The sequence below is a fragment of the Pleurodeles waltl genome, chromosome 1_1 (genome assembly GCF_031143425.1).
Source record: "Pleurodeles waltl isolate 20211129_DDA chromosome 1_1, aPleWal1.hap1.20221129, whole genome shotgun sequence".
Taxonomy (NCBI): Eukaryota; Metazoa; Chordata; class Amphibia; order Caudata; family Salamandridae; genus Pleurodeles; species Pleurodeles waltl.
In genome coordinates, this window is record NC_090436.1 from 131,921,735 (window position 1) to 131,942,546 (window position 20,812).

Here is a 20,812-nt window from a genome sequence, read left to right on the forward strand (position 1 = left end):
ACCCAGGTAAGACCCTCATATCCCTTTCTCTTTGTGCACATGACCCGGGCACACCAGTGCACAAGCGGTCTGAATCCAGGGCCGTTTCAGGCCTCTTGTGCACTGAAAGCTGCCTACTTCCCTGGCCTTAATTCAGACCAGGGCTGTAGGCAGCGAAGAATGCCGTTTCAGGCTTCTTGTGCACTGACCTGCCCAGGCCGGTGCACAGCAGCCCAGTCCTTAATGTGCCCAATCTCGGAAGTGCTAAGCAGGGTCGACCCTCCTTAGGGCTTCCGAGATCAGGCGCATTCAGGACAGGATACCTCTAGGGCACTGAAGAGCAGGCAGCAGTGGCACTCCGCTGTTCACATAACTCCACCTTCTTGGAATTCCATAGAGTTTTAAAACAACTCCATGGAATTCCGCAGAGTGGAACCCCGTGAGCTCTGCCCAGGCCTATACCTGACCTGATTCACTGTAATTAGAAGAGCAACCATGGATTGAGGCCTTAGGTATAGTTAAAAGAGCTACGGCTGTTGATTTTAGACCTATTCATATAAAATGCATTGGCATGTACCTGTGCTTGAATAGAGCAGAGATTTCCTTATAGAGATTTTGCATTAGAGTCAGCTAATTTGTTTTACAGTAGGCTGAAGTGTAATCAAATTACCTTGATTAGTCTGGAGCCCAGGTCTGTTAAAATATTTATGATGAGTATAGAAGTATATGTTAGGAAGGAAGGAGCAGAGCTAATCCTTAGGTAAGCAGACATTAACAAAGAATTGGTTAGTTTCCAATAATAAGACCCACCTTTCCATTTGGCAAAAGTCTTCTGATCTCCACTCTGTCCAAGTGCCACCCTGCTTGCAATCCTTTGTCATTGTGCCCAATGCGAATTTTTTCAATTGTGTCTCCAACATCTTCCAGCTGCAAAGGGAAAAGAAAGAATAATTAATTAATTAATTAATTTAGAAGTTTTGAAAAATGTCAGATGTCTTTTCTGATAGTCTGACATGGTTCTAGGCACATTTACCATAGGACCTTCATTGATTCATATTCAACATCCGTGACTTCCCATCCTTGAATACTGTTAGAAATGGGGTCTCTAGATGGCAGAGGTATACTTAAAAATTACATGCACGAAGACCGCAAAGGAGATGCATGGAAAAAAGGAAGGTCTGCGTCAGATTTCCTGATGCACACAGACAATGCGTCGATTCTTCCCACGATACAAGGCTTTGCGTCGATTTCCAGGACGCAGCCTTGGATCCTCACTGCGATGCGGGGTCTTTTGACACCCAGGGACGATGTGTGGAAATCCTGGGCATGCAGGACAAAGTCACAGGTGCTGCATCGATCCGGTGTGGCGATGCGTCTGAGTTTCTGTCGCACATGGCACTGCGTTGATTCCTCATGCAGGAAGCCGGGCTGCGTTGTTCTGGCTCGGTGGTGCATTGAGCCGGTATGGTTGTGCGTTTCGGTCGCTGCGTTGATCTCCACTTGGGGAGTTGGGCTGCATCGGTCCAGTTCGGGGATGCAGTGGTTCTTTCACAGCTTGGCAGGCTGTGCATCAATTTTCGCTGCACAAGGAGTTTCCTTGAAGAATAGAAGTCTTTTGGCCCTGAGACTTCAGGAACTGGAGGCAATCTCAATCCAAGCCCTTGGAGAGCACTTCTCAGCAGAGCCAGAGGACAGCAAGGCAGCAGTTCTTCACAGCAAAGCAGTCCGGGTGAGTCCTTTGGAAGCCGGGCAGCTCCTCTTGGCCTGTTGCAGAATCTGGTTAAGAGAGTCTATCCCAGGAAGTCCCTGAGTTGGTGGGGTCAGGGACCCAGTTTATATACCCCAAAGTGCCTCTACAGTAGGGGAGTCTCCAAAGAGTGGTTTTGAAGTGCACAAGGTTCCCTTTCAGTACAGTTCTGTCTACGAGGATCACACATAGGGGGTTTGGCAGTCCACTGTGTGAGGGCAGGCCACTAGCCTTTGAAATATAAGTGTCGGGCCTCTCCACCCTTCCAGTCCAGGAAGACCAATTCAGTATACAGATGAGTACAGGTGCAACCATCATTCTCCATCTTGACTCGGGGCAGAAGGCTGGTCCGAACCACACCTCCCAGGGACACCTACAACGCTCTGTCGCACCCAAGGCACATAAATTAAGACTCCCGCTTCTGCTGCGCGCATCACTCTGCATCTTGACTGAGGCAGCAGGCTGGTTAGAACCATACCTCCCAAGGACACTGGAGGGGGGAGGCCACCTACGACGCTCTGTCGCGCCCAAGGTGCATCAATTAAGACTCACGCTTCCGCTGCGTGCATCATTCTGCATCTTGAGTCGGGGGCGGAAGGCTGGTCGAACCATACCTCCCAGGGACACCGGAGGGAGGAGGCCACCTACAACGCTCTGTGACACCCAAGGCATATAAATTAAGACTCCTGCTTCCTCTGCGTGCATCACTCTGCATTTTGACTCGGGGTGGAAGACTGGTCCAAACCACACATCCCAGGGACACCGGCGTGATGAGGCCGCCTATGATGCTATGTCGCTCCCAAGGCGCATAAATTAAGATTTGCACTTCCGCTGCACGCATCACTCTGCATCTTGACTTGGGGGTGGAAGGCTGGTCTGAACCACACCTCCCAGAGACACGGGAGGGAGGAGGCTGTCTACGATGCTCTGTCGCGCCCAAGGTGCATGAATTAAAACTTGGGCTTCCAATGTGCGGAATGCGCCTGGGCACGTGCCCGGGCAAAACCAGGGCCAAGAGCAGGCCTGTCTGTGCCCGACCGAAGCTGGGCTGGGCTTGCCCTCTTGGTTCTGTGTTTTTATGTTTCTATCTTTGTTTTTTATCTTTTTATTCTTCACAATGATAGTCCCAGTCCCCTATTTGGAAGTTACATATAACCCATTATAAGCATAGGTGAGAAAGTGGGGGAGTGTCTGCCCCTGTTAACTAAGCTTATTGGAAGTCCACTCTCCTGCAACTAGAAACCATTTATCAAAGGAGGTGATAACACACATCCCCAATTATGGGCAAACGGAAGGTGGGAGGCCAGAAGGCAGATACAGAACCCAGCCATACCACAATTGACTCTTTCCTAGTACGAGCAGTGGGGGTCATTTCCAAGGAAATTGACCTTGCCGAAAGGCGTTTATCTTTGGGGGTAGCAGGATTGGGGGAAGAATTAGAGGGATCACTTCTACCCCAAAACAAGTACCCGACATTCACCATATTATTGAACCAGCGATTATGAGGAAGGGTGATGATCAGATAGAGCCAAGGGCCCCATTTATTTCAAACCATACACCAGACAATCAGTCACATATTGTAAAAAGGAAGAAACTGTGCAGAAGTGGGTCTGATAGCAATCTGTGCCCTATTATGCCCAGAAACACTGGACCTACAGCCTGAAATGAATTCATATCTGTCCTCGATGACCTGCTTAGGCCAATTAATGATAAACTGGATAAGCTTGAGGGGGAGGTGGGAAAAATACTGGCAATATGTCAGAAGCTCTCTTTGCCTATGGTGCCCTCCAACTCCCAAATTACTGTTGCACAGGATATAACATAAAATGAGTTAGGTCCCACAGTTATATCGCAGGGCACAGATCCAATAGGCATACTATCTAGCTCTGGACAAAGGGCCCACACACAAGGGCAATTAAGAGAGGCCCAAAGAGTACATCAACCAAGTGGGTGGCATACAATATCTAACAAGAGACCGCAGGGGCATGCTTCAGATGGCTTACGACCCACTCTAAACACTAAAGCATCTGAACGGCCCCATTCTTGTAACACTCTGAACCCAGAGAAATCTCGGCCTGTCCAGCCACATTTGAGGGAAGATCTTCCTACCGCTAACTTACCGCCAGAGTGTTGCCCCTATGTTATCATCATGGCTAATGTCCCCCTTTTAGGGCCTGATCAGAGTGAATCCCAGGGGGCTTGAAGAACAAGGCTATGCATTGGCTGGCCCAAAATAATTTACTCTCAGTAGATAATGCCCATCAGATAATCTTAACCCGGAGAGTAGGCTGGGTGGGACCACTAGTAAAAGATCGTGGGGGTGACTGCATAATTATCAACTTTAGAAGTCCCTGTCTCGTGAGGGACATTCTGTCTAGGGCTTCTTTACACCCCCAAGGTAGTAACATTCCAGTTCTGTCTAGGGCTTCTTTACACCCCCAAGGTAGTAACATTCCAGTATTGCTCCCGCTGGGTGAATTTTATAGACACTTGCAACCTGTGCAGCTAGGGTTCACCCTGGTACATCTAGGCATTGAACTTACTGACAATCTACACTACACCCACGTTACTACTAAGCAATAAATCTCAGGCATTGAGCTCACTGGCAGATAATGACTGACTGTTTTACAAGGCCTATGCAGACAGCCAGATGATGAGGTCCTGTATTGTGGGAACTGTTAAACTAATGACGGTCACAAGTCCCAACAAAGTACCTATAGTACCACAGGGCACAGCTGGAATGGACCCCATAGCCATTATTAACAACTGTGAAGAGGTACCGATGGGGTACCGATTGAAGTAGCCCAAAAGCCAGTCATTCTGAGAGAGGTAGGAACTGGGGCTAAAGTGTTTACAGATAATAATAATGGGGGCCCTATTTTGCAACATGGAATGTTCAAGGCATACGTGGTAAAACAGACAGAAGAGTGGGGCGCCGTTATCAGTAAGCTGGATGTGGTCTGCATTCAAGAAACATGGTGTGTTCCCCTGTCTATATGCATGGATTTACCTCACACTTTTTGCCAGCTACACCTTCACAATCTGGGAGGGCTAAGGGGGGGCTCTTGGTGCTTATCGCCAATAAACTTACTGTAGTGGTTAAAAAGACTCCCCCCCCCTAATTCCAATTGTTGTGGCTTAAGTATAATAACGGGGCTGATGTGGTCCTAATCAATTATTACAATTATGTCTTTGACTCTACCCATTGCAGAGTTGTTCACACCCAGGACCAAAGTTTACACAAATTTATATGCCCTAATTGCTCTAATCCTATTATATTATGGGCTGGTGACTTTTATATGTAGCCTTGTTCCCGGCCTCTATCTCAGACTTGTGGGCTTACTACTCCTGATGATTACGGTGAGGCCCTTAACCTGATGTTGTCCACATTTGACTTGACGCTATTGGAACATAAGCTTGGTGGTAATGGTGAGATGATACCAACCTACAGAGGTGCCAATTCATCATCTGTTACAGGTCATATTATTGTATCTTCATTTGCACAAAATGGTTGTGCTACACCGTACACGGGCCTGACCCTACTTAATGATCATGATCCGCTTATTCTTCCAACTTATTTTTAGGGGCCAAAGGATGTGTTCTATACTATCCCTAATCAGGTTGTGGTACACAGAACAAATGGGACGGAACAAATGGGACGGAAATGGGAAGATACTGATCCGGTTGACTTTCTATACGATGATGCCCACAGGAAATTGGCTATTGTCTACAAGAGGATATTGAAGCCCCATGGCTGATTAGCTGTTTTAGTATATCTATTGCATATATTCAGGGTCTTTTGACACATTATCCACAACATAGGTGGTCCAAGAATAATAAAGGGTGGTTCAACCATGCTTGCTCTAAAGCTAGTGGGAATGTCAAATTAGCCCTTCAGAAATTACCTAGAGATCCAGTGGTAATTTAGTCGCTATGAGTGGAATATAGGAAGGTTCGGGAGCACAGGAAGAAAGATTTGAGGGAAGAGGCATGTCCGAAACTAGCCCTGGCGACAGAAACAAACAATGTTAAATTGTTTTGGGAAACAATAAATGCCGCCCCCATTTTTGCCTGAATGGGTGCCCCCAGATCTGGTGTAGCCTGTGCAGCATGGGTGGATCACTATTCAAAGGTTTTTAAGCAAAGGACTGGGGCAGCAGATCTAACTGGAAAATTTGAGCTGGGGCCTCCCAATTTCTTACAGATTACAACGGACGCGATCTACTCTGCTGTCCTAGTTAGCGCTGAGGGCAAGGCCCCTGGGCCTGAAGGGGTACCGGTGGATGACTTTAAACATAACAGTAATTTTTGGGTACCAATCTTGACAAGGTTGCTTAATATGGCCATATCTGGGGATATTCCAGTGTCTTAGTTTGCCTCCATTATCATACCTATTTACAAAAAAGGAGACAAAGCTGACCCTAAAAATTATCACCCAGTATCATAGGTGGATTCATCTTTGAAAACATTTAGTAGAGTTATTTTGGCAAGATTAAATAACATTCTGTCTCCTGTTCAGTTTGGCTTTAGAAAAGGATTTGGCACTATTGGGCAATGCGTTAATCTAGACCTGGTAATAGGGAAGTACACCAAGGCCAAAAAAGGTGCACTATACCTTTGTTTTGCAGTTCTCAGTAGTGCCTGTGACCTAGTAGGACACTCCCTTTTATGGCCTACATTATTAGATATGGGTGTCCCAAGGTATATCATCAATTTCTTGGCCCTTTTATATAGAGATCTAACATGTAAATTTTGCTTTGGCCAAATGGGAGAATGTACCAACCATTTTAAGATAGGAAGAGGTATCCGACAAGGTTCCATCCTTGCCCCGTTACCGTTTTCCCTATTTATCAATGGGGTAGACAAACATTTATAGGGAATACAGGCTGATCCCTCGTACGTGGCAGGACGCCGTGTGCCTGCATTACTTTATACGGATAATGTTGTCCTGATTTCCAGGACACCAACGGGGCGCCAAAAACTCAGATATGGTTTTCAGCAAATTATGACATTTAGGGGCATGACAAATAATAAATCTAAAACATTTACTATGGTATGTGGCCAGAAAGTAAAGCGATGTAGGAGTTTCTATATTCAGAATACAGAGATTAGTTCTGTTAATTGTTTTAATTACCTGGGTGTATAGTTCTCAAATAATGGGCAGTAGGAACAGCTTATCTGTTCAGGTAGAAACAAGTTAAGAAGAAACTCCGGTGCTATTTTTAGATTTGCCAGTAAACTAAGGAGCTATCCCATAGGCACTATGCTGAATATTTATAGGGCTAGAGTTGTTTCCTCAGTGGTGTATGGTGCAGGAGTGTGGGGATATATAAAAAGTACCCCCTTACAACTAGAGGAGAATTGTTTCCTAAAACACCTGTTACACTTACCCATCTCAGTTTCCAATTGGATTACACATCAAGAGGTGGGTTTACAATACCTGGAAGATGTGCTACAGGTGAGACCCTTGCTTCGATGGTGCAGTATATGGTCTAAAGAAGTTGATGCCTTCACTAAGGAACTAATTTTAGACTGTATGAAATTGGACAATGCCCTGTGTACACCATGGCTTGCTTTTATTGATTCTACTTTTAAATCAGTTTTTAGCTTATCTATAAATTCAAATCCAGAGAATGTGTTGACATTATCCCAAACATGTATTGAGGACACTTTTGTGCAATACAAAGCAAGGCAATTGAATCTACCAAAACCACTGTTGGTATATACATGTCCTATTCACTGGAAGCAAGCAGGTATGGTTATCTCTCTGGAGTTACTAACATGCAGCACCGGTTTGTTCTAATTAGATTAAGACTGGGTATCGTGCACCATTTAGTAGCATTTCCCAAAATCAGGTATTGCCCGCACAAGCCAGTTAAATGCTCCAGTGATGGGGTTAGCAAACAGAGCACTTGGCATTTTGTAAGTTCTATGAACATCTTAGAATCTTTTATCTCAAACTGCTTTTTAATGAACTTAATATAAGAACAAGCCTGGTGGCAATGGAATTCCTGTTAACCCTTCATAGCCCATATGTGTGTCATAGGGTGGCACTTTACATTCTAAAAGCCATACAAGCCATAGAAATTAGGAAAAGCCTTGTTTGCATCCCAGAAGAACCTGTATAAAAGAAACCACCTGTTTTATCTTTTCTTTTTCTTTTTTGAATTTTTTTTTTACTATGTGCTTTAATGGCCTACTGTTTTATTGGTATTTGCCGAAAAAGATTATGAACTGAACTGAACTGAATGCAGGTGCGACTGAGCATCCTGTGTTTGTGGTTGTCTGGGTGAAATGCACAAGGGAGCTGTCAACCAGCCCAGCCCAGACCTGGACATGTAGTGCACTTTACTAGGGACTTACAAATAGATCAGATATGCCAATTGGGTATGGACCAATGTTACCATGTTTTAGGTGAGAGAGCATATGCACTTTAGCACTGGTTAGTAGTGGTAAAGTGGGCAGAGTCATAAAACCAGCAAAAACAGTGTAAAAAAAAGTGGAGGGAGGCAGGCAAAAAGTTGGGGGATGACCACCCTAAGGCTGTCAGGTCTAACAAAAACCCTGCTCTTCTGACTTTATGTTTGCCTTTTAGATCAGGAGGGATACTCCCTTGATACCCAAGACCCTGCTTGCTAGCTCCTATAGGTTCCTGCCCCTTAATGTACCTTTTATTTTGTATCTTCACATCACTTGCTTACTGCACTTGCTCTTGTGCCCTCCTGCTGTTGTTGTCTACAGTATAGCTTCTTTGCCTGATCATGGTCGACCTACAATATGAGTCATTGTGCATACTGCTGCCATTAACCTGTGCCCATACATTGAATAAGTCGAGAGCTGCAAGTTTTGTCTCCTAGTCAACCATGAATAAGGATCACTCAAGGAGACACCGCAACACTTCACAAAGACTGTATCTGAGCAACCATTATTCAACCATACCACTCTGCTTCAGGCTTTGCTCCTTACCTCACCTCTAAATGTCTACAATATAGTCCATGCACACCACACTACCCTTTGAATTACCATTGCCTTCTTACACTTTCCATAAATCCCTACTGCTTTGCCCACATCTAATCCAGCTGCCTCATAATCACTGCAGAGGTTATTCACATACTGAGTACATTCAACTCATTATGTGCACAATCAAGCCTTTCATTCCCAAAATTATAGTGTTCGGCTTTTACCTCTTGAGGTCGCTCCGGCTCCAGTGCTCTGTTTAACCACTCAGTTCCCATGTGGGTATATAAGCCTTGGGTTAATAATGAAATCTGGCCACTTATGAAGACATCTACTGAGGACTGCCCCTCTCTTTTTAAGTACTGCCAGGTACCTTCAGGCTAGGTTTGCACTATACCAATACCACCTATAATACTTACATACACAATGCCCCATCACCCAACTTCCAGTTTTTCCATAGCCCCTTGGCACCTGTTAATCATCTCACTTGCTCTTGACGCACAGTCTAATAACCACCTACAGACCAGCTTCTGAGTGCTATGATCAACAAAACTTAACCTTCTCACTTGTCAAAAGTCTTCACATCCACACCATAACCATCTACCTTCCATTCTGATTCTGCTTGATCCAACCTGCATAACTGACAATGCATTACACTGGCTATTTTGATAGTGGAGTTGGTAATGTGTATGTTTACATCTGCAGTATTTGAATGAATATTAAAGTGTGATACTTCGTACTAAGACAATTTATAAATTTTGTCCTTGCGGTTAACAGAGGTGTCTTTATTGGATATTGTAAACAAAATTATCGTGTGGGAAGATGCCATCAATGTTTTGTCATGAAGTTCTAGCTGAGAGGAATCTCACCTCCACAATGAACTGGTCCACTGAGTTCCTTTCGAAGTACAGTCTCCGCTCCCTCTTGTTTACGCAGAGGGACTTCTGCTGGGTGCAGAGTCCATCTCTCCCATAGAGGACAATAAAAACATCAGCGTCTGTTCCAGCTCCAAATTTATCACTGGTGTAGACTGTAATTTCATAAGGCACAACTGGGAAGAAAAATACACAGATGAAATTCACTGTTAAAAAAAAAAGTAGCTATGTGCATCACTGACACGTGTAACATTATAGACATCAAAATGTTACGAGAAGTGTAACAAAACTTACCTCTTCAAGTACCAACTTTACACTGCTCCTGACCCCAACCAATGAGACACCTTTTATCTCTCAAACGTTCATGCTGTTGTGCAGCTTCCAACGCTTACCCTAATCATCCCTTTCCCCATCCCTTTTTATGTTTCCTATGCTGACTCCCTATTTTGCAACCTTTGCCCTGCCCTTGGTTGTAAACCTCAAACCACTGCAACACCTTCAATATTCGTATTGTAATCTCCTCCACTGTATCTCTTTCTTCAACATTCGTAAGCCCCTGATTGCCTCAACCCTCATAAACACTTGTGTAGTGCTCAGTTGCTTTGAAGCTAAGTTTGCACTGTATAAATCACACATATTGACATACACACATGGATGCCTGGGCCTTATGCCATGGGCTTTGGTTCAGATCTGGAAATGTAGACGTCATAGGCAAATAACTAAACTCAGGGCGCAGAGATGAGAATTGACAAGACTATTGAAAATAGTTCTCCACATCCAGCTCAATCTTGCATGGAAAAGTACAGATGAACACCATTCTCATGAATTCTGGGGAATCGTCACTTATGTTGCAGTCTGAGTAGCTTGATCTTTTTTTATGGGATGTTACACCTTCAACGACGTGTGGAATAATGGAGGGATGAACCAGCTTGCTCTATGAACTTTCAAATACTGTTTGTTCTTCGTATTACTTTGCAGAAGACTTCTTCGAGAATCCATCACTTATGCCCCTGTGAAAGACCATCTCTCACCTTTGCTAGAATCCCTTTTTATTTGCTTCATGCTGAACCCCTTGGACACCTGAGGTATTGTCCTCTCTGCTCTTGTCCCTTTGAAATGCTTTGCTGAGACTTAGAGGTTTTTCCCCTGACCCAGAGAAGAATAATTCTGACCAAGCTTCTGAAATGCTGACACCCTCCCTTTTTACTTACTTTTTGCCCACTTTAGTTAGTGATTTATTGCCCCAGATCTCCTTTTTCCAAATTCCTTTCTCCCTTTTTGTCTTTTGCCCGTGTGTTTAGCCCAACATATGATAATCCCTGATTGGTTATTCTTTAGGTTTTCCCTTGCCCACACTGGCTGAACCCAGATGATTGAAACTGCCTTAATGCTTGTAAGGTATAAACAGCGTTTGTTTACTGTACATCAGATTATTCTTCTGATGTTCTGTATGGTATCCGTTAAATGTTTAGTTCTACTAATGTTAGTCTGTTTGAAACTAATTCATCATCTTGAGCAACCCTTGGTGATTTTGTACCTTTATAACTTTGTTTTTAGAGTTCTCTACATGACTGAGTCTAAGCTTGTAATAAACCCCCTTAACTTTATTCCCAAATAGAGTTTTCCTTGTTTGGTCACCTTGGTCATACTGTGTAGTTGAATTGGTGTGTTCTGAAATGTAATTACTTTTTCTCCACACCCTTATGCTGGGTCCAAAGAGTCATTGACCTTGTCAGGCATTGATTCCTGCAAAGGAGGAAATGTGTCAGCAGCTTTCGGATAATGGCAAACCAGGGTGCTATGCCTTTAGGCTTCCTTTGATTTGGTTACTCAGTTCACGACAGTTGACTTGAATTACTAGGTCATAATTTGTGAATAAGGTCCCATAATTAGTTCCTGCATGTATAAGTTGTGAGAAGAGAACTTGAGACAGCAGGGAAAGGGTACGTAAAGGGGTTTTTAAGAGCCACATGAAGGTGTGGATAATCAGATTTTTAACAATCTATCACCTCTGGAGCAGGATCACAGACCTACCAGGGCACTGATTGCTCTAAGGTCTTGAGACTGAAGTGTGCATTCCTAGAAAGCACTGTTAGAAACCTGAAATAATAGCTGATATGACCAGAAATGCAATGGAAGAAACTGGATAAAAGTCACACCATGCTTCAAACCCGGACACTAATATAGCTGTGCACCTATTAGTGCATTTTAAATTTTGGGACTCAACTATTTAGTGGGGAAATCTCAACTCGAATGCAACCCAATTTAGTCACTGATATTTTGATGCATTGCTTGTTTAAATATAGGCACATGTTTTCCATTGCAGGGGGTGTCATAAACATAAACAATTCAAGTGTTGGGGGGCGATGGCATCACATAAGCAAGGACGTATATTCTGGGACTAGGCTAACTGGTCACTGGATAGTCAGTGCAGTGACGAACCTATCAATATTCTCTTTTACAGTTTTGCAGCTCTCTCAACAGATATTTCTTCTACCCATTTAAATGATACTCAATCACGGAAGGGTGAAAGACTGAGTAGATCTTGCTGGACTTGAACCCGTGATCTGCAGCATGCACAGTTACTAACTGGGTCAACACGAAAGGTTACTCACACTGAACATGAATGAGTCAAATGACATCTTCATTGGCCCTAGAAGCCCAGCCATTGTAGTTACAAGAGGATCGCTATGAGACTAGTGTTTGTGCTAGCGATGGGAAAACCTTCTTAAGTGATCACTAAAAATGTTAAAATTGGTCTCTTTCAAATTGTTTCTCTAAACGTTTCGAACCATTTAGATTAGTTTGTTCTGATTGCCCTTTAAATTAACTGGAACTCAAAACAGTACAGTACAAGTCAGCAGACCATCACTTCCACTGTAAACAAGCATTTGCAACGCAACGAATATTGCATTTCTCCGAGTTAGAGCTATTAGCAGTTGTAAATGGGAAAAAAAAGAGCATGATCGCGCTGCTACACTTCACTCGTAACGAAACCGATCAGCAAAAGTGCAATATGTACGTAACCGGCAAAAGTACAATTAACTATGTAAAAGAGGCAATGTCATGGAAAGCGCTCAACTTCTGCCAAGCGAGATCGTGCTGCAAAAAAAGATAAAAAGTAGTCCGCAAACCGGATGGAAAAAAGCAAGCCTCGCATGTTTTCAGTACTTGGTCGCTGCGCTCGAGGAGGGCTAACCACCGGAAAAGGCATGACGTATTCATGCCTTCCACTAATGAAAGCCAGCAGATTTTAACAGGCAAGCCCACAAACCAATGAAAAACACTGAGGTGACATGGACGGGGCTCTCTTCACTTTGTTTTATGGGTTTCATACCGTCTTGTACTATAATTGTATGTACATATCCTTTCAACTCCCTCAGTTTTTCATCAAAGACACCCTTCATTTCATTCAGTACTTCTTCTACACTTAAGTTGTCTACACCAGCACTTTATCGTAGAATGTGGGTCAATTACAATGTGAAAATCAAATTGGTGGATCCAGCCTATTATGGGTGGCCCATCTTCGGCTACATAGATTTTCCCTTCAAAACACGTTTAGACTTAAATTGTATCAGTGCGATAAAATATCCTAAAACATCTATTTTTGATCCCGGGTAGTGTCTTGAGTCAATGTCCTTTGGGAACAACTTCGACTGTGGCCACTCTTTTTTCCACATTGACTTTGGTACAATAGTGTAGAGTGAGCCAGAATCCACCATTAGTTCCACCTCCTTGTCCAAAACCACAAATGGCGCGCTTAGGCCTTATATTCCTTCTCTTTTCCTCAGTTTCAGAATATACCATAAATACACAATCCTCTTTAAAGTGTTCTTCAGCAAAATCTTCAGTGACTGATATTCGTGTCTTCACCCCATTTTTGCACACATGAACCTAACGTCCCTTGCGACCGCACTTTCTACATTTAAAAAAACATTTATGTTCACTGATGTGTGCTGTACTACCGCATCTAGAACAAACTATTATCTTTGTTCCTTTAAAAGATTTGATGCTACATTTTCACGCGTCTTATCTTTTCTACTCACTACTGCAATTTATCTTTCATTGTCTGTTTTTTCTTTCATACACATTTCTGAGTCCTCTACTATTTTTTGCAATAGTAAGTGTATCCTCAAGTGAAGGACTTTTTGCTACCCTTAATCGTTCTTGCGTTTTTTTGCTTCTGCATTGTACAATGAGCTGGTTGCGACTTAATTCTTCAGTCATTTGGCCAAACTTGCATTTGACTGACAACTCCCACAAACTTGAAACACAGTCTTCCAATGACTCTCTTATTTTTGGGGTCTGGTGTAGAACTTATAGCGTGACATTACTATATTTGCCTCTTTAGCAAACTTTTTTTATAAGCGCAATTTGGCCTCTTTGTACACATCCTCCATTGGTTGATTATCATCACATAATATTTCAGGCAAGTATTTGAATACATGATGCACTTCTTTACTAGTGGTGCTCAATAATAAGGCTTTTTTCCTTTGTGGATTAAATGCTTGGTCATCTAATGCTACTAAATAATTTTGAAAGAGGTCTATCTATTCTTCACATTGTGTGCATAGTTCCTCTTTGTGTGCTAAAAGTGGTGGAATATTTATTGCTGTTGCCATTATGTTGTTTTTATATATTTATTTTAAATACTAAAAGTCTACAGGTATGAATATGTTAAAAATAGTCCTTTCTCTATTTTATTTCAAAGACAGGGCTGTGCTAAGGTTCTTTCCTCTGTAAGTCTCGAGGCGAGAGAAGACGGTAACAAGTGTTGAATCACAAAGGCACGTATTAAGTATCTTGACTCTTGGAACGGACTCTTGAAGCTGACTTCATATCAATTAAGATATTTCTTCCGAATTTTTGTGTTACGGTTGACCGCACTCGTATGATAACTGATGGTAGCACTCGATCTATTTTTCCATGGGTCTGCTTTTAATTAAAGCAAACTGTTGCTTCGGATCAAGCTGGCTCTGGCACTCCGTCTCTGTGATTGGCGCTCGTCACCAAGATGAAGTAACGGCCTCAGTACACGGCGACAAGGTGAAAGCATGGATGTGATTTATTAAGAACCAGACAAATGAGATCCTCCCCTTCGCCAGTCCGACTCGGGCAGAACCACCAGCACTCGAGATTCCATATCTCATGCACTGTACTAACATTCTATTGATTAAAGGCATAGCACCTTTCAGGACACAGTACAATACATTTAAATAACACTTGACATTAAATATAATATGCTCCTCTTGACACTGTTGAAGCGCATTCATAAAAAAACTGCTATGTTGGCTGGCTGCAATGTAATGACGACCAGTCAGCATGTTTTTTTGATTTTCTGAAGCAAACCCCCAAAGCACTAAATATAAACCCCCCAGACACAGGGAATGCGAGGGGCATTGCTTTGTGTTTAGGCTTGCCACCCAACAGGAAAACTAGTGTTGAAAGCTCAGTCCTAAGAGGAGGGACTTCTAATGTTCAGTAGCCCTATAGCTCACGTACTGGCTGTACTATCAGAAATATGTTGGTTCCCCCATCCATAGGCAAAACAAGGAAACTGCACGTCTGGAGGGTGTGTGAGAACTTCTACCCTAAGGACTCCTCAGTCTTTTTTAGACTAATTCACCTATGGATCTTTATAATCTGAGTTGACACCTCACTTAAATTGCTTTGCCCTCATTTTGTCTTCCTATGTACCGCATTCCCCTCTTTGACTTACTGGATAGAGCAGGCAATGCTTTTGTCCCACCAGATTTCGTTTTTTCCCCACATTTTTTCTTCCTATTGTTACATCCTCTCGTCTTCGTCCAAAATAATACGCAATGCAGTTCTTCATCAATGGAAGTTTATTCTCGTAGTACAATCTATAATAAAACCCCTGACTCAGCTCCGTCCTTTCTAACCGCCTCCTCTCTCTTCACGCTATGCTTTCCTTCTCACGAATTCCCGTTACCGGGATACTGCTATGTTCTATCCTCTTAACATTCTCTTCCTTAAAGCCCTATTACCACTAAACTACAACATAACACATCTCCTATTCTATATAACAATTGAGTGGAGCCCATAATAAATATTAAAAATAACAAAATCCTAAAACTAATATCAGTACTATATCTATAACCCTAATAACACACATAGTCTTCCAATTTCCTTGGTCTTTCCTTAACTCTGTCACTAGACTTTTTACTCATACTATCTTCAATCCGTACTTCCTTCATTTCCTTTCTCCTGAACCATTCTTCCTTCTCCACGTCCGTACACTTCACTATCCTCCTCACATTCCACCAGTTACCATCTGACAATTTAACACAGTTTCCCTTGACTTCAATCACGCACTTAGGCTCTGATAATTTAGATTCACCCTTCCTTACCATGTTGCCTGTGCTAGCTCTTACCCACATGCCCTTTTCATACACTTCCTGTTTTCTTTTAATCTTATCATTGTACCTTGACACATACTGCTGCTGATACTTCTTCACCCTTTGGCAGATCTCTTCAGAATCTACTACAGTTTTCCTATTCTTTACCACCCATGCTGGTACCGCCACCGTACAAGGCACTCTCCCTCTTAAGAACAAAAACGACGTTTCACCAGTCACACTGTGTGGGGTTGTCCTATAATTCCACAATATATCTCTAATCTGAGTTTTCCATGAAGAGTTACTACCCACAGCCAACTGGATGTTTTCCCCCAACATTCGATTAAATCGTTCAACCATACCATTTCCCTTAGGATGGAACACCGGAGTCCTGTGGTGCTTAATCCCCCATTTCTTGAGAAAATTCTCAAACTCACAAGAAATAAATTGTGGCCCATTGTCACTGACTATTTCTCCAGGACAACCTTCTCTCCTCAAAATTTCCTCGCAGAACGTTATAACATTACCCGCTTTCACCTCCCTCACAAACGCCACTTCCGGCCATTTGGAATAATAATCAATCATAACAATTGCAAATCTGTCCGTCCACCCCAAACTTTCAAAAGGACCACATATGTCAATGGCTACCTTTTCCCACGCTCTCTCCGGAAATTCATTCGATTTAATGGTTGTTTCCGACAACACATGTGACTTATCGCTGCATGCGCAGGAGACACAATCTCTTACATACCTCTCAACATGTTTGTCCATTCCTGGCCACCAATAATCTCCCCGAACTTTCCTCTTCATGGCAGATATACCCCCGTGTCCTTCATGCATTAATTTCAACACTCTTTCTCTTAAGCTACCTGGTACAACCAATTTGTCCCCCCTTCTCATTATACCATTAATCACAGACAATTCTTTCCACACATTCTTATATTCAGCCAAATCAATATTCAATTGTCTTTTTTTTATCTCCGGTAACTGTTCTATTATCTTATTCAACACTATGGCGGTCATTCTGACCGCGCCATGCGGTCACCGCCATTTGCCCGCTCCGCGGTCAAAAGTCCGCGGAGGCCATCCTGGCTTTCCCGCTGGGCCGGCGGGCGCCCGCCAAAGGAGCGCCCGACAGCCCAGCGGGAAAGGTCCTGCAACAATGAAGCCGGCTCCATTTAAGTTGCAGGGGTGCGACCGGTGCAGTTGCCCCACGACACCCGTTCCCGCCATCCTGTGATTCAGCCCAGCCGGGGGAAATCCGTCGGGAAACCGCCGGACCCGGCTGGGCGACCGCGGCTTTACAGCCGCGGTCGGAATAGCAAAGGAAGCACCGCCAGCCTGTTGGCGGTGCTTCCGTGGTCGTCGACCCTGGCGGTCGATGACCGCCAGGGTCAGAATGACCCCCTATGTCTTCACGTATGGCGGCTTCCTACTCCTCCTTATCTATGGCTCCGTCCATGTCTGATACATCTGCCACCACCCACTCGTCTTCTTCAATCTTCTCACCATCATCCACTGGCAATCTAGACATACAGTCTACATTTATATTCCTTATACCCGGAACATATTCCATCTTAAACGTGTATTCTTGTAGTCTATATATCCATTTCGCAATTCTTGGTGTTGCCCTACTTGCTCCTTTCGTCGTAAAGATGTCTATTAATGGTTTATGATCGGTCCGTAACTCAAATTCCGTTCCCCACACATATGTTCGAAAATGTTGCACACTCCACCAGCATGCTAGAGCCTCCTTTTCGATTGTGGAATACGTTGGTTCGGCACCCTTCAATGTACGTGATGCAAAAGCTACCACTCTTTCCTTGCCTTCATGTCTCTGCAACAACGCCGCCCCCAATCCGTAATTACTCGCATCCACCACAATTATGGTCTGATCATCGGGGTCATGTGGTTCCAATGTGATTGCTTTTACTATCGCCCTCTTGATTAATTCAAATGCTTCCTGACATTCTTCAGACCACTCAAATCGACATCCCTTCTTCATTAGACCTCTTAGCACATGCACCTTGTCCGCAAAATGGTCTACAAATTTTGTGTAATATTCAGCTAATCCAAGGAATAACCTCAATTGTTCCTTATTTTGTGGGGATGGAGCTTCCGATATAGCATCTATCAGTTTAAGCTTAGGTTTTATGCCATCTTGGTTCAACGTGTGCCCTAAGTACTCTACTTCTTCAACACAGAACTTACATTTCTTCCTGCTTATGGTAAGTCCTGCTTTTTCCAACTTTTTCAGAACTTCCAACAATACCCTATCATGCGCTTGCTCATCTTCTCCCAGATCAAGACATCATCCTGAAAAACCAAAGTGTTATTCACACTGCCCAAAATCCTTTGCATTATTCTCTGGAACAACGCAGAGGCAGATGCCAGCCCAAAAGGCATTCTGATACACTGAAATGCTCCTTCTGTCGTGATGAATGAAGTTAAATGTCGAGACCCTTCTGACAACCGCACCTGATGATAGGCATTCGACAGATCCAAAGTCGTGAAACATCTTCCTTTCCGAACACTAGCTAACATTTTGTTTATCCTTGATAATGGATAACGATCCACCAATATGTTGTCATACAGGTCTCTTAAATCAATGCACATTCTGATCCTTCCATCAGGTTTCTTCGCTATGACCACTGGACTCAACCATTCAGACACTTCTATTGGCTCTATCACGCCCTCTCCGCATAACCTATGAAGTTCTTCCTTCACTTTACTTCTTAATGCCAATGGTACCATCCGTGCCTCGTGTATCTTGGGTACTGCTTCCTTCTTTAAAAGGATCTGATGTTCAAAACCCCGGAGACAACCCAATCTCTTGTCAAACAACTTAGGGAACCTCTGCACCCATTTCTCTTCCCTACTTTCCTCCGTCAGTAACACTTGTTCCGTATGATTGGGATCCAGTATAATTCCCAAAGCTCGTTGTTCCTTCCATCCAAGCAACGATTTCCCTTGACGCACCACATATATCTTCCCTTTGGTTTTCCTGTTCTTAAATGCAAGTTCTGCTTCAAAATAACCCAAAATTGGAAGCTTACCACCACAATATCCTTCCGGCACCACATCAGTTGGATTAAGTTTGTTTTCTCCCAAGGTTTCCCAAACCCGTTCATCTATTAATGTGAATGGCGAGCATGAATCTGCCCACATATGCAACTGTCTCTCATTTATTTCGACGATGCACTTAGGTGGCTTATACTCGTCCTTCTTCACATTCTGTTGGATACACACCCTTGCATCTTCTTCTTCCACGGTCATGACAGTCATGACTTCCAATTCTTCTTCACTCGCACTATCGTCTCTCATTTTACTGGCTATTCCGCCTTCTTTTACTGTATTTACAGATTTCTTGAATTTATTGTCTCCAATCATCCTACACACCCTTGCAAAATGTCCAATCTTTTTACACTTAAAACATTTGATGTTGACCGCTGGACAATTCTTTGCCTCCGCCAAATGTTTGTTACTGCCACATCTATAACATTCTTTCTTCTTCCCACCTCCTTCATTTACATTACTCCTGATAAACTTTACTTCGCTCACAGTATTTTGTTCCTTACTTCCAGCATCTGTACTATTTAATTCTTTAACATACTGTTGTGTACTTTCCATATGTCTTGCTACCTCAACTGTTTTTTCCAACGTAGGATTTTTTAAACCAAGCAATTTCTCCTGTATCTTCATATCTCTTAGTCTATTTATGAGTTGATCACAAATTATTTCATCATTCAGATCCTTGAATTTACAACTTATAGCCAATCTTCTTAAATTGCTTACATACTGATCTATTGTCTCTCCTTGTTTCTGAGTGCATGAGAAAAATTTATGCCGCTCTACCACAATATTCATTTTTTTCCATAGTTCTCTTCCAACGCCTTTATGGCATTTTCATACACCTCCTCCTCTTGATCAGAATCTTCACCTTGTACACCTTGCAAAGGTAGAGTCTTTAAAACCTTTCTTCCCTCCACACCAAGACAGTGCTTCAAAATTGCAAATTTTCTCTTCTCTACATACATCTCCCCTCCAATAGCATCCAAGTAGGTAACAAACGCATCTTTCCAATCTTCCCAAACCATGCATGGTTCGCCTGGATGTTGTAGAAAAATTGGTGGTGGGTTTATTAATTGTGATGCCATATTGTTATGTGCAAGTTAAGTTCGTTCTTTCCTTGTTTTTTTTTCTTATAAAAGTACTTTATTTTCCTTGTACATGTACTGCGTGCATTATGGTGCATTCACAGCATCATATATCATGTTTTTTTTCTAGGATGCACTTAAATACTTAGGCTCAGATGCGATGTTCCAGACACGATTTCTTTTTTTCTTCTTTATTTCCTTGCGAACATCGCGTTGCTAGGCAACTCTGTCTTTTTTTTCCTTTAGCGTCGCGTTGCCAGGCACTCAGCAGTTTAGCATGCTCTACGCTTAGCGCGCTCGTGCAGCTGCTGTTCAATGCGTTTCCGCACGTGCAAAACTGTAAACACTAAAATAGTGTTTATTTGTACTTGCGCTTGTGTACTTTGGACGTCCTTCATGTCTCCTGTTGTTTGCCGAGGTCAGGGGTCGATTCACACGTAGTAACCTTCGGTCCTCGCTGGATTCGTCGTACTTCAGCCGTACTAGCTCGTTGCCACTGTTACATCCTCTCGTCTTCGTCCAAAATAATACGCAATGCAGTTCTTCATCAATGGAAGTTTATTCTCGTAGTACAATCTATAATAAAAACCTTTACCCAGCTCTGTCCTTTCTAACCGCCTCCTCTCTCTTCACGCTATGCTTTCCTTCTCACGAATTCCCGTTATCGGGATACCGCTAGGTTCTATCCTCTTAACATTCTCTTCCTTAAAGCCCTATTACCACTAAACTACAACATAA

The 20,812-nt window shown here is 43.1% G+C and overlaps 1 protein-coding gene across 1 annotated transcript in view; it reads right to left on the reverse strand.

The window, feature by feature from the left end:
• The window catches only part of LOXHD1 (lipoxygenase homology PLAT domains 1), a 929,469-nt gene that overhangs the window by 313,026 nt on the left and 595,631 nt on the right, over nt 1–20,812 (reverse strand). The window contains exons 32-33 of the mRNA XM_069218871.1: nt 9,553–9,734; nt 790–906 (exon numbers count right to left, since the gene is read on the reverse strand). Of these exons, the coding sequence (XP_069074972.1) occupies nt 790–906; nt 9,553–9,734 (299 nt within the window). The remainder of the gene's footprint in view (nt 1–789; nt 907–9,552; nt 9,735–20,812) is intronic.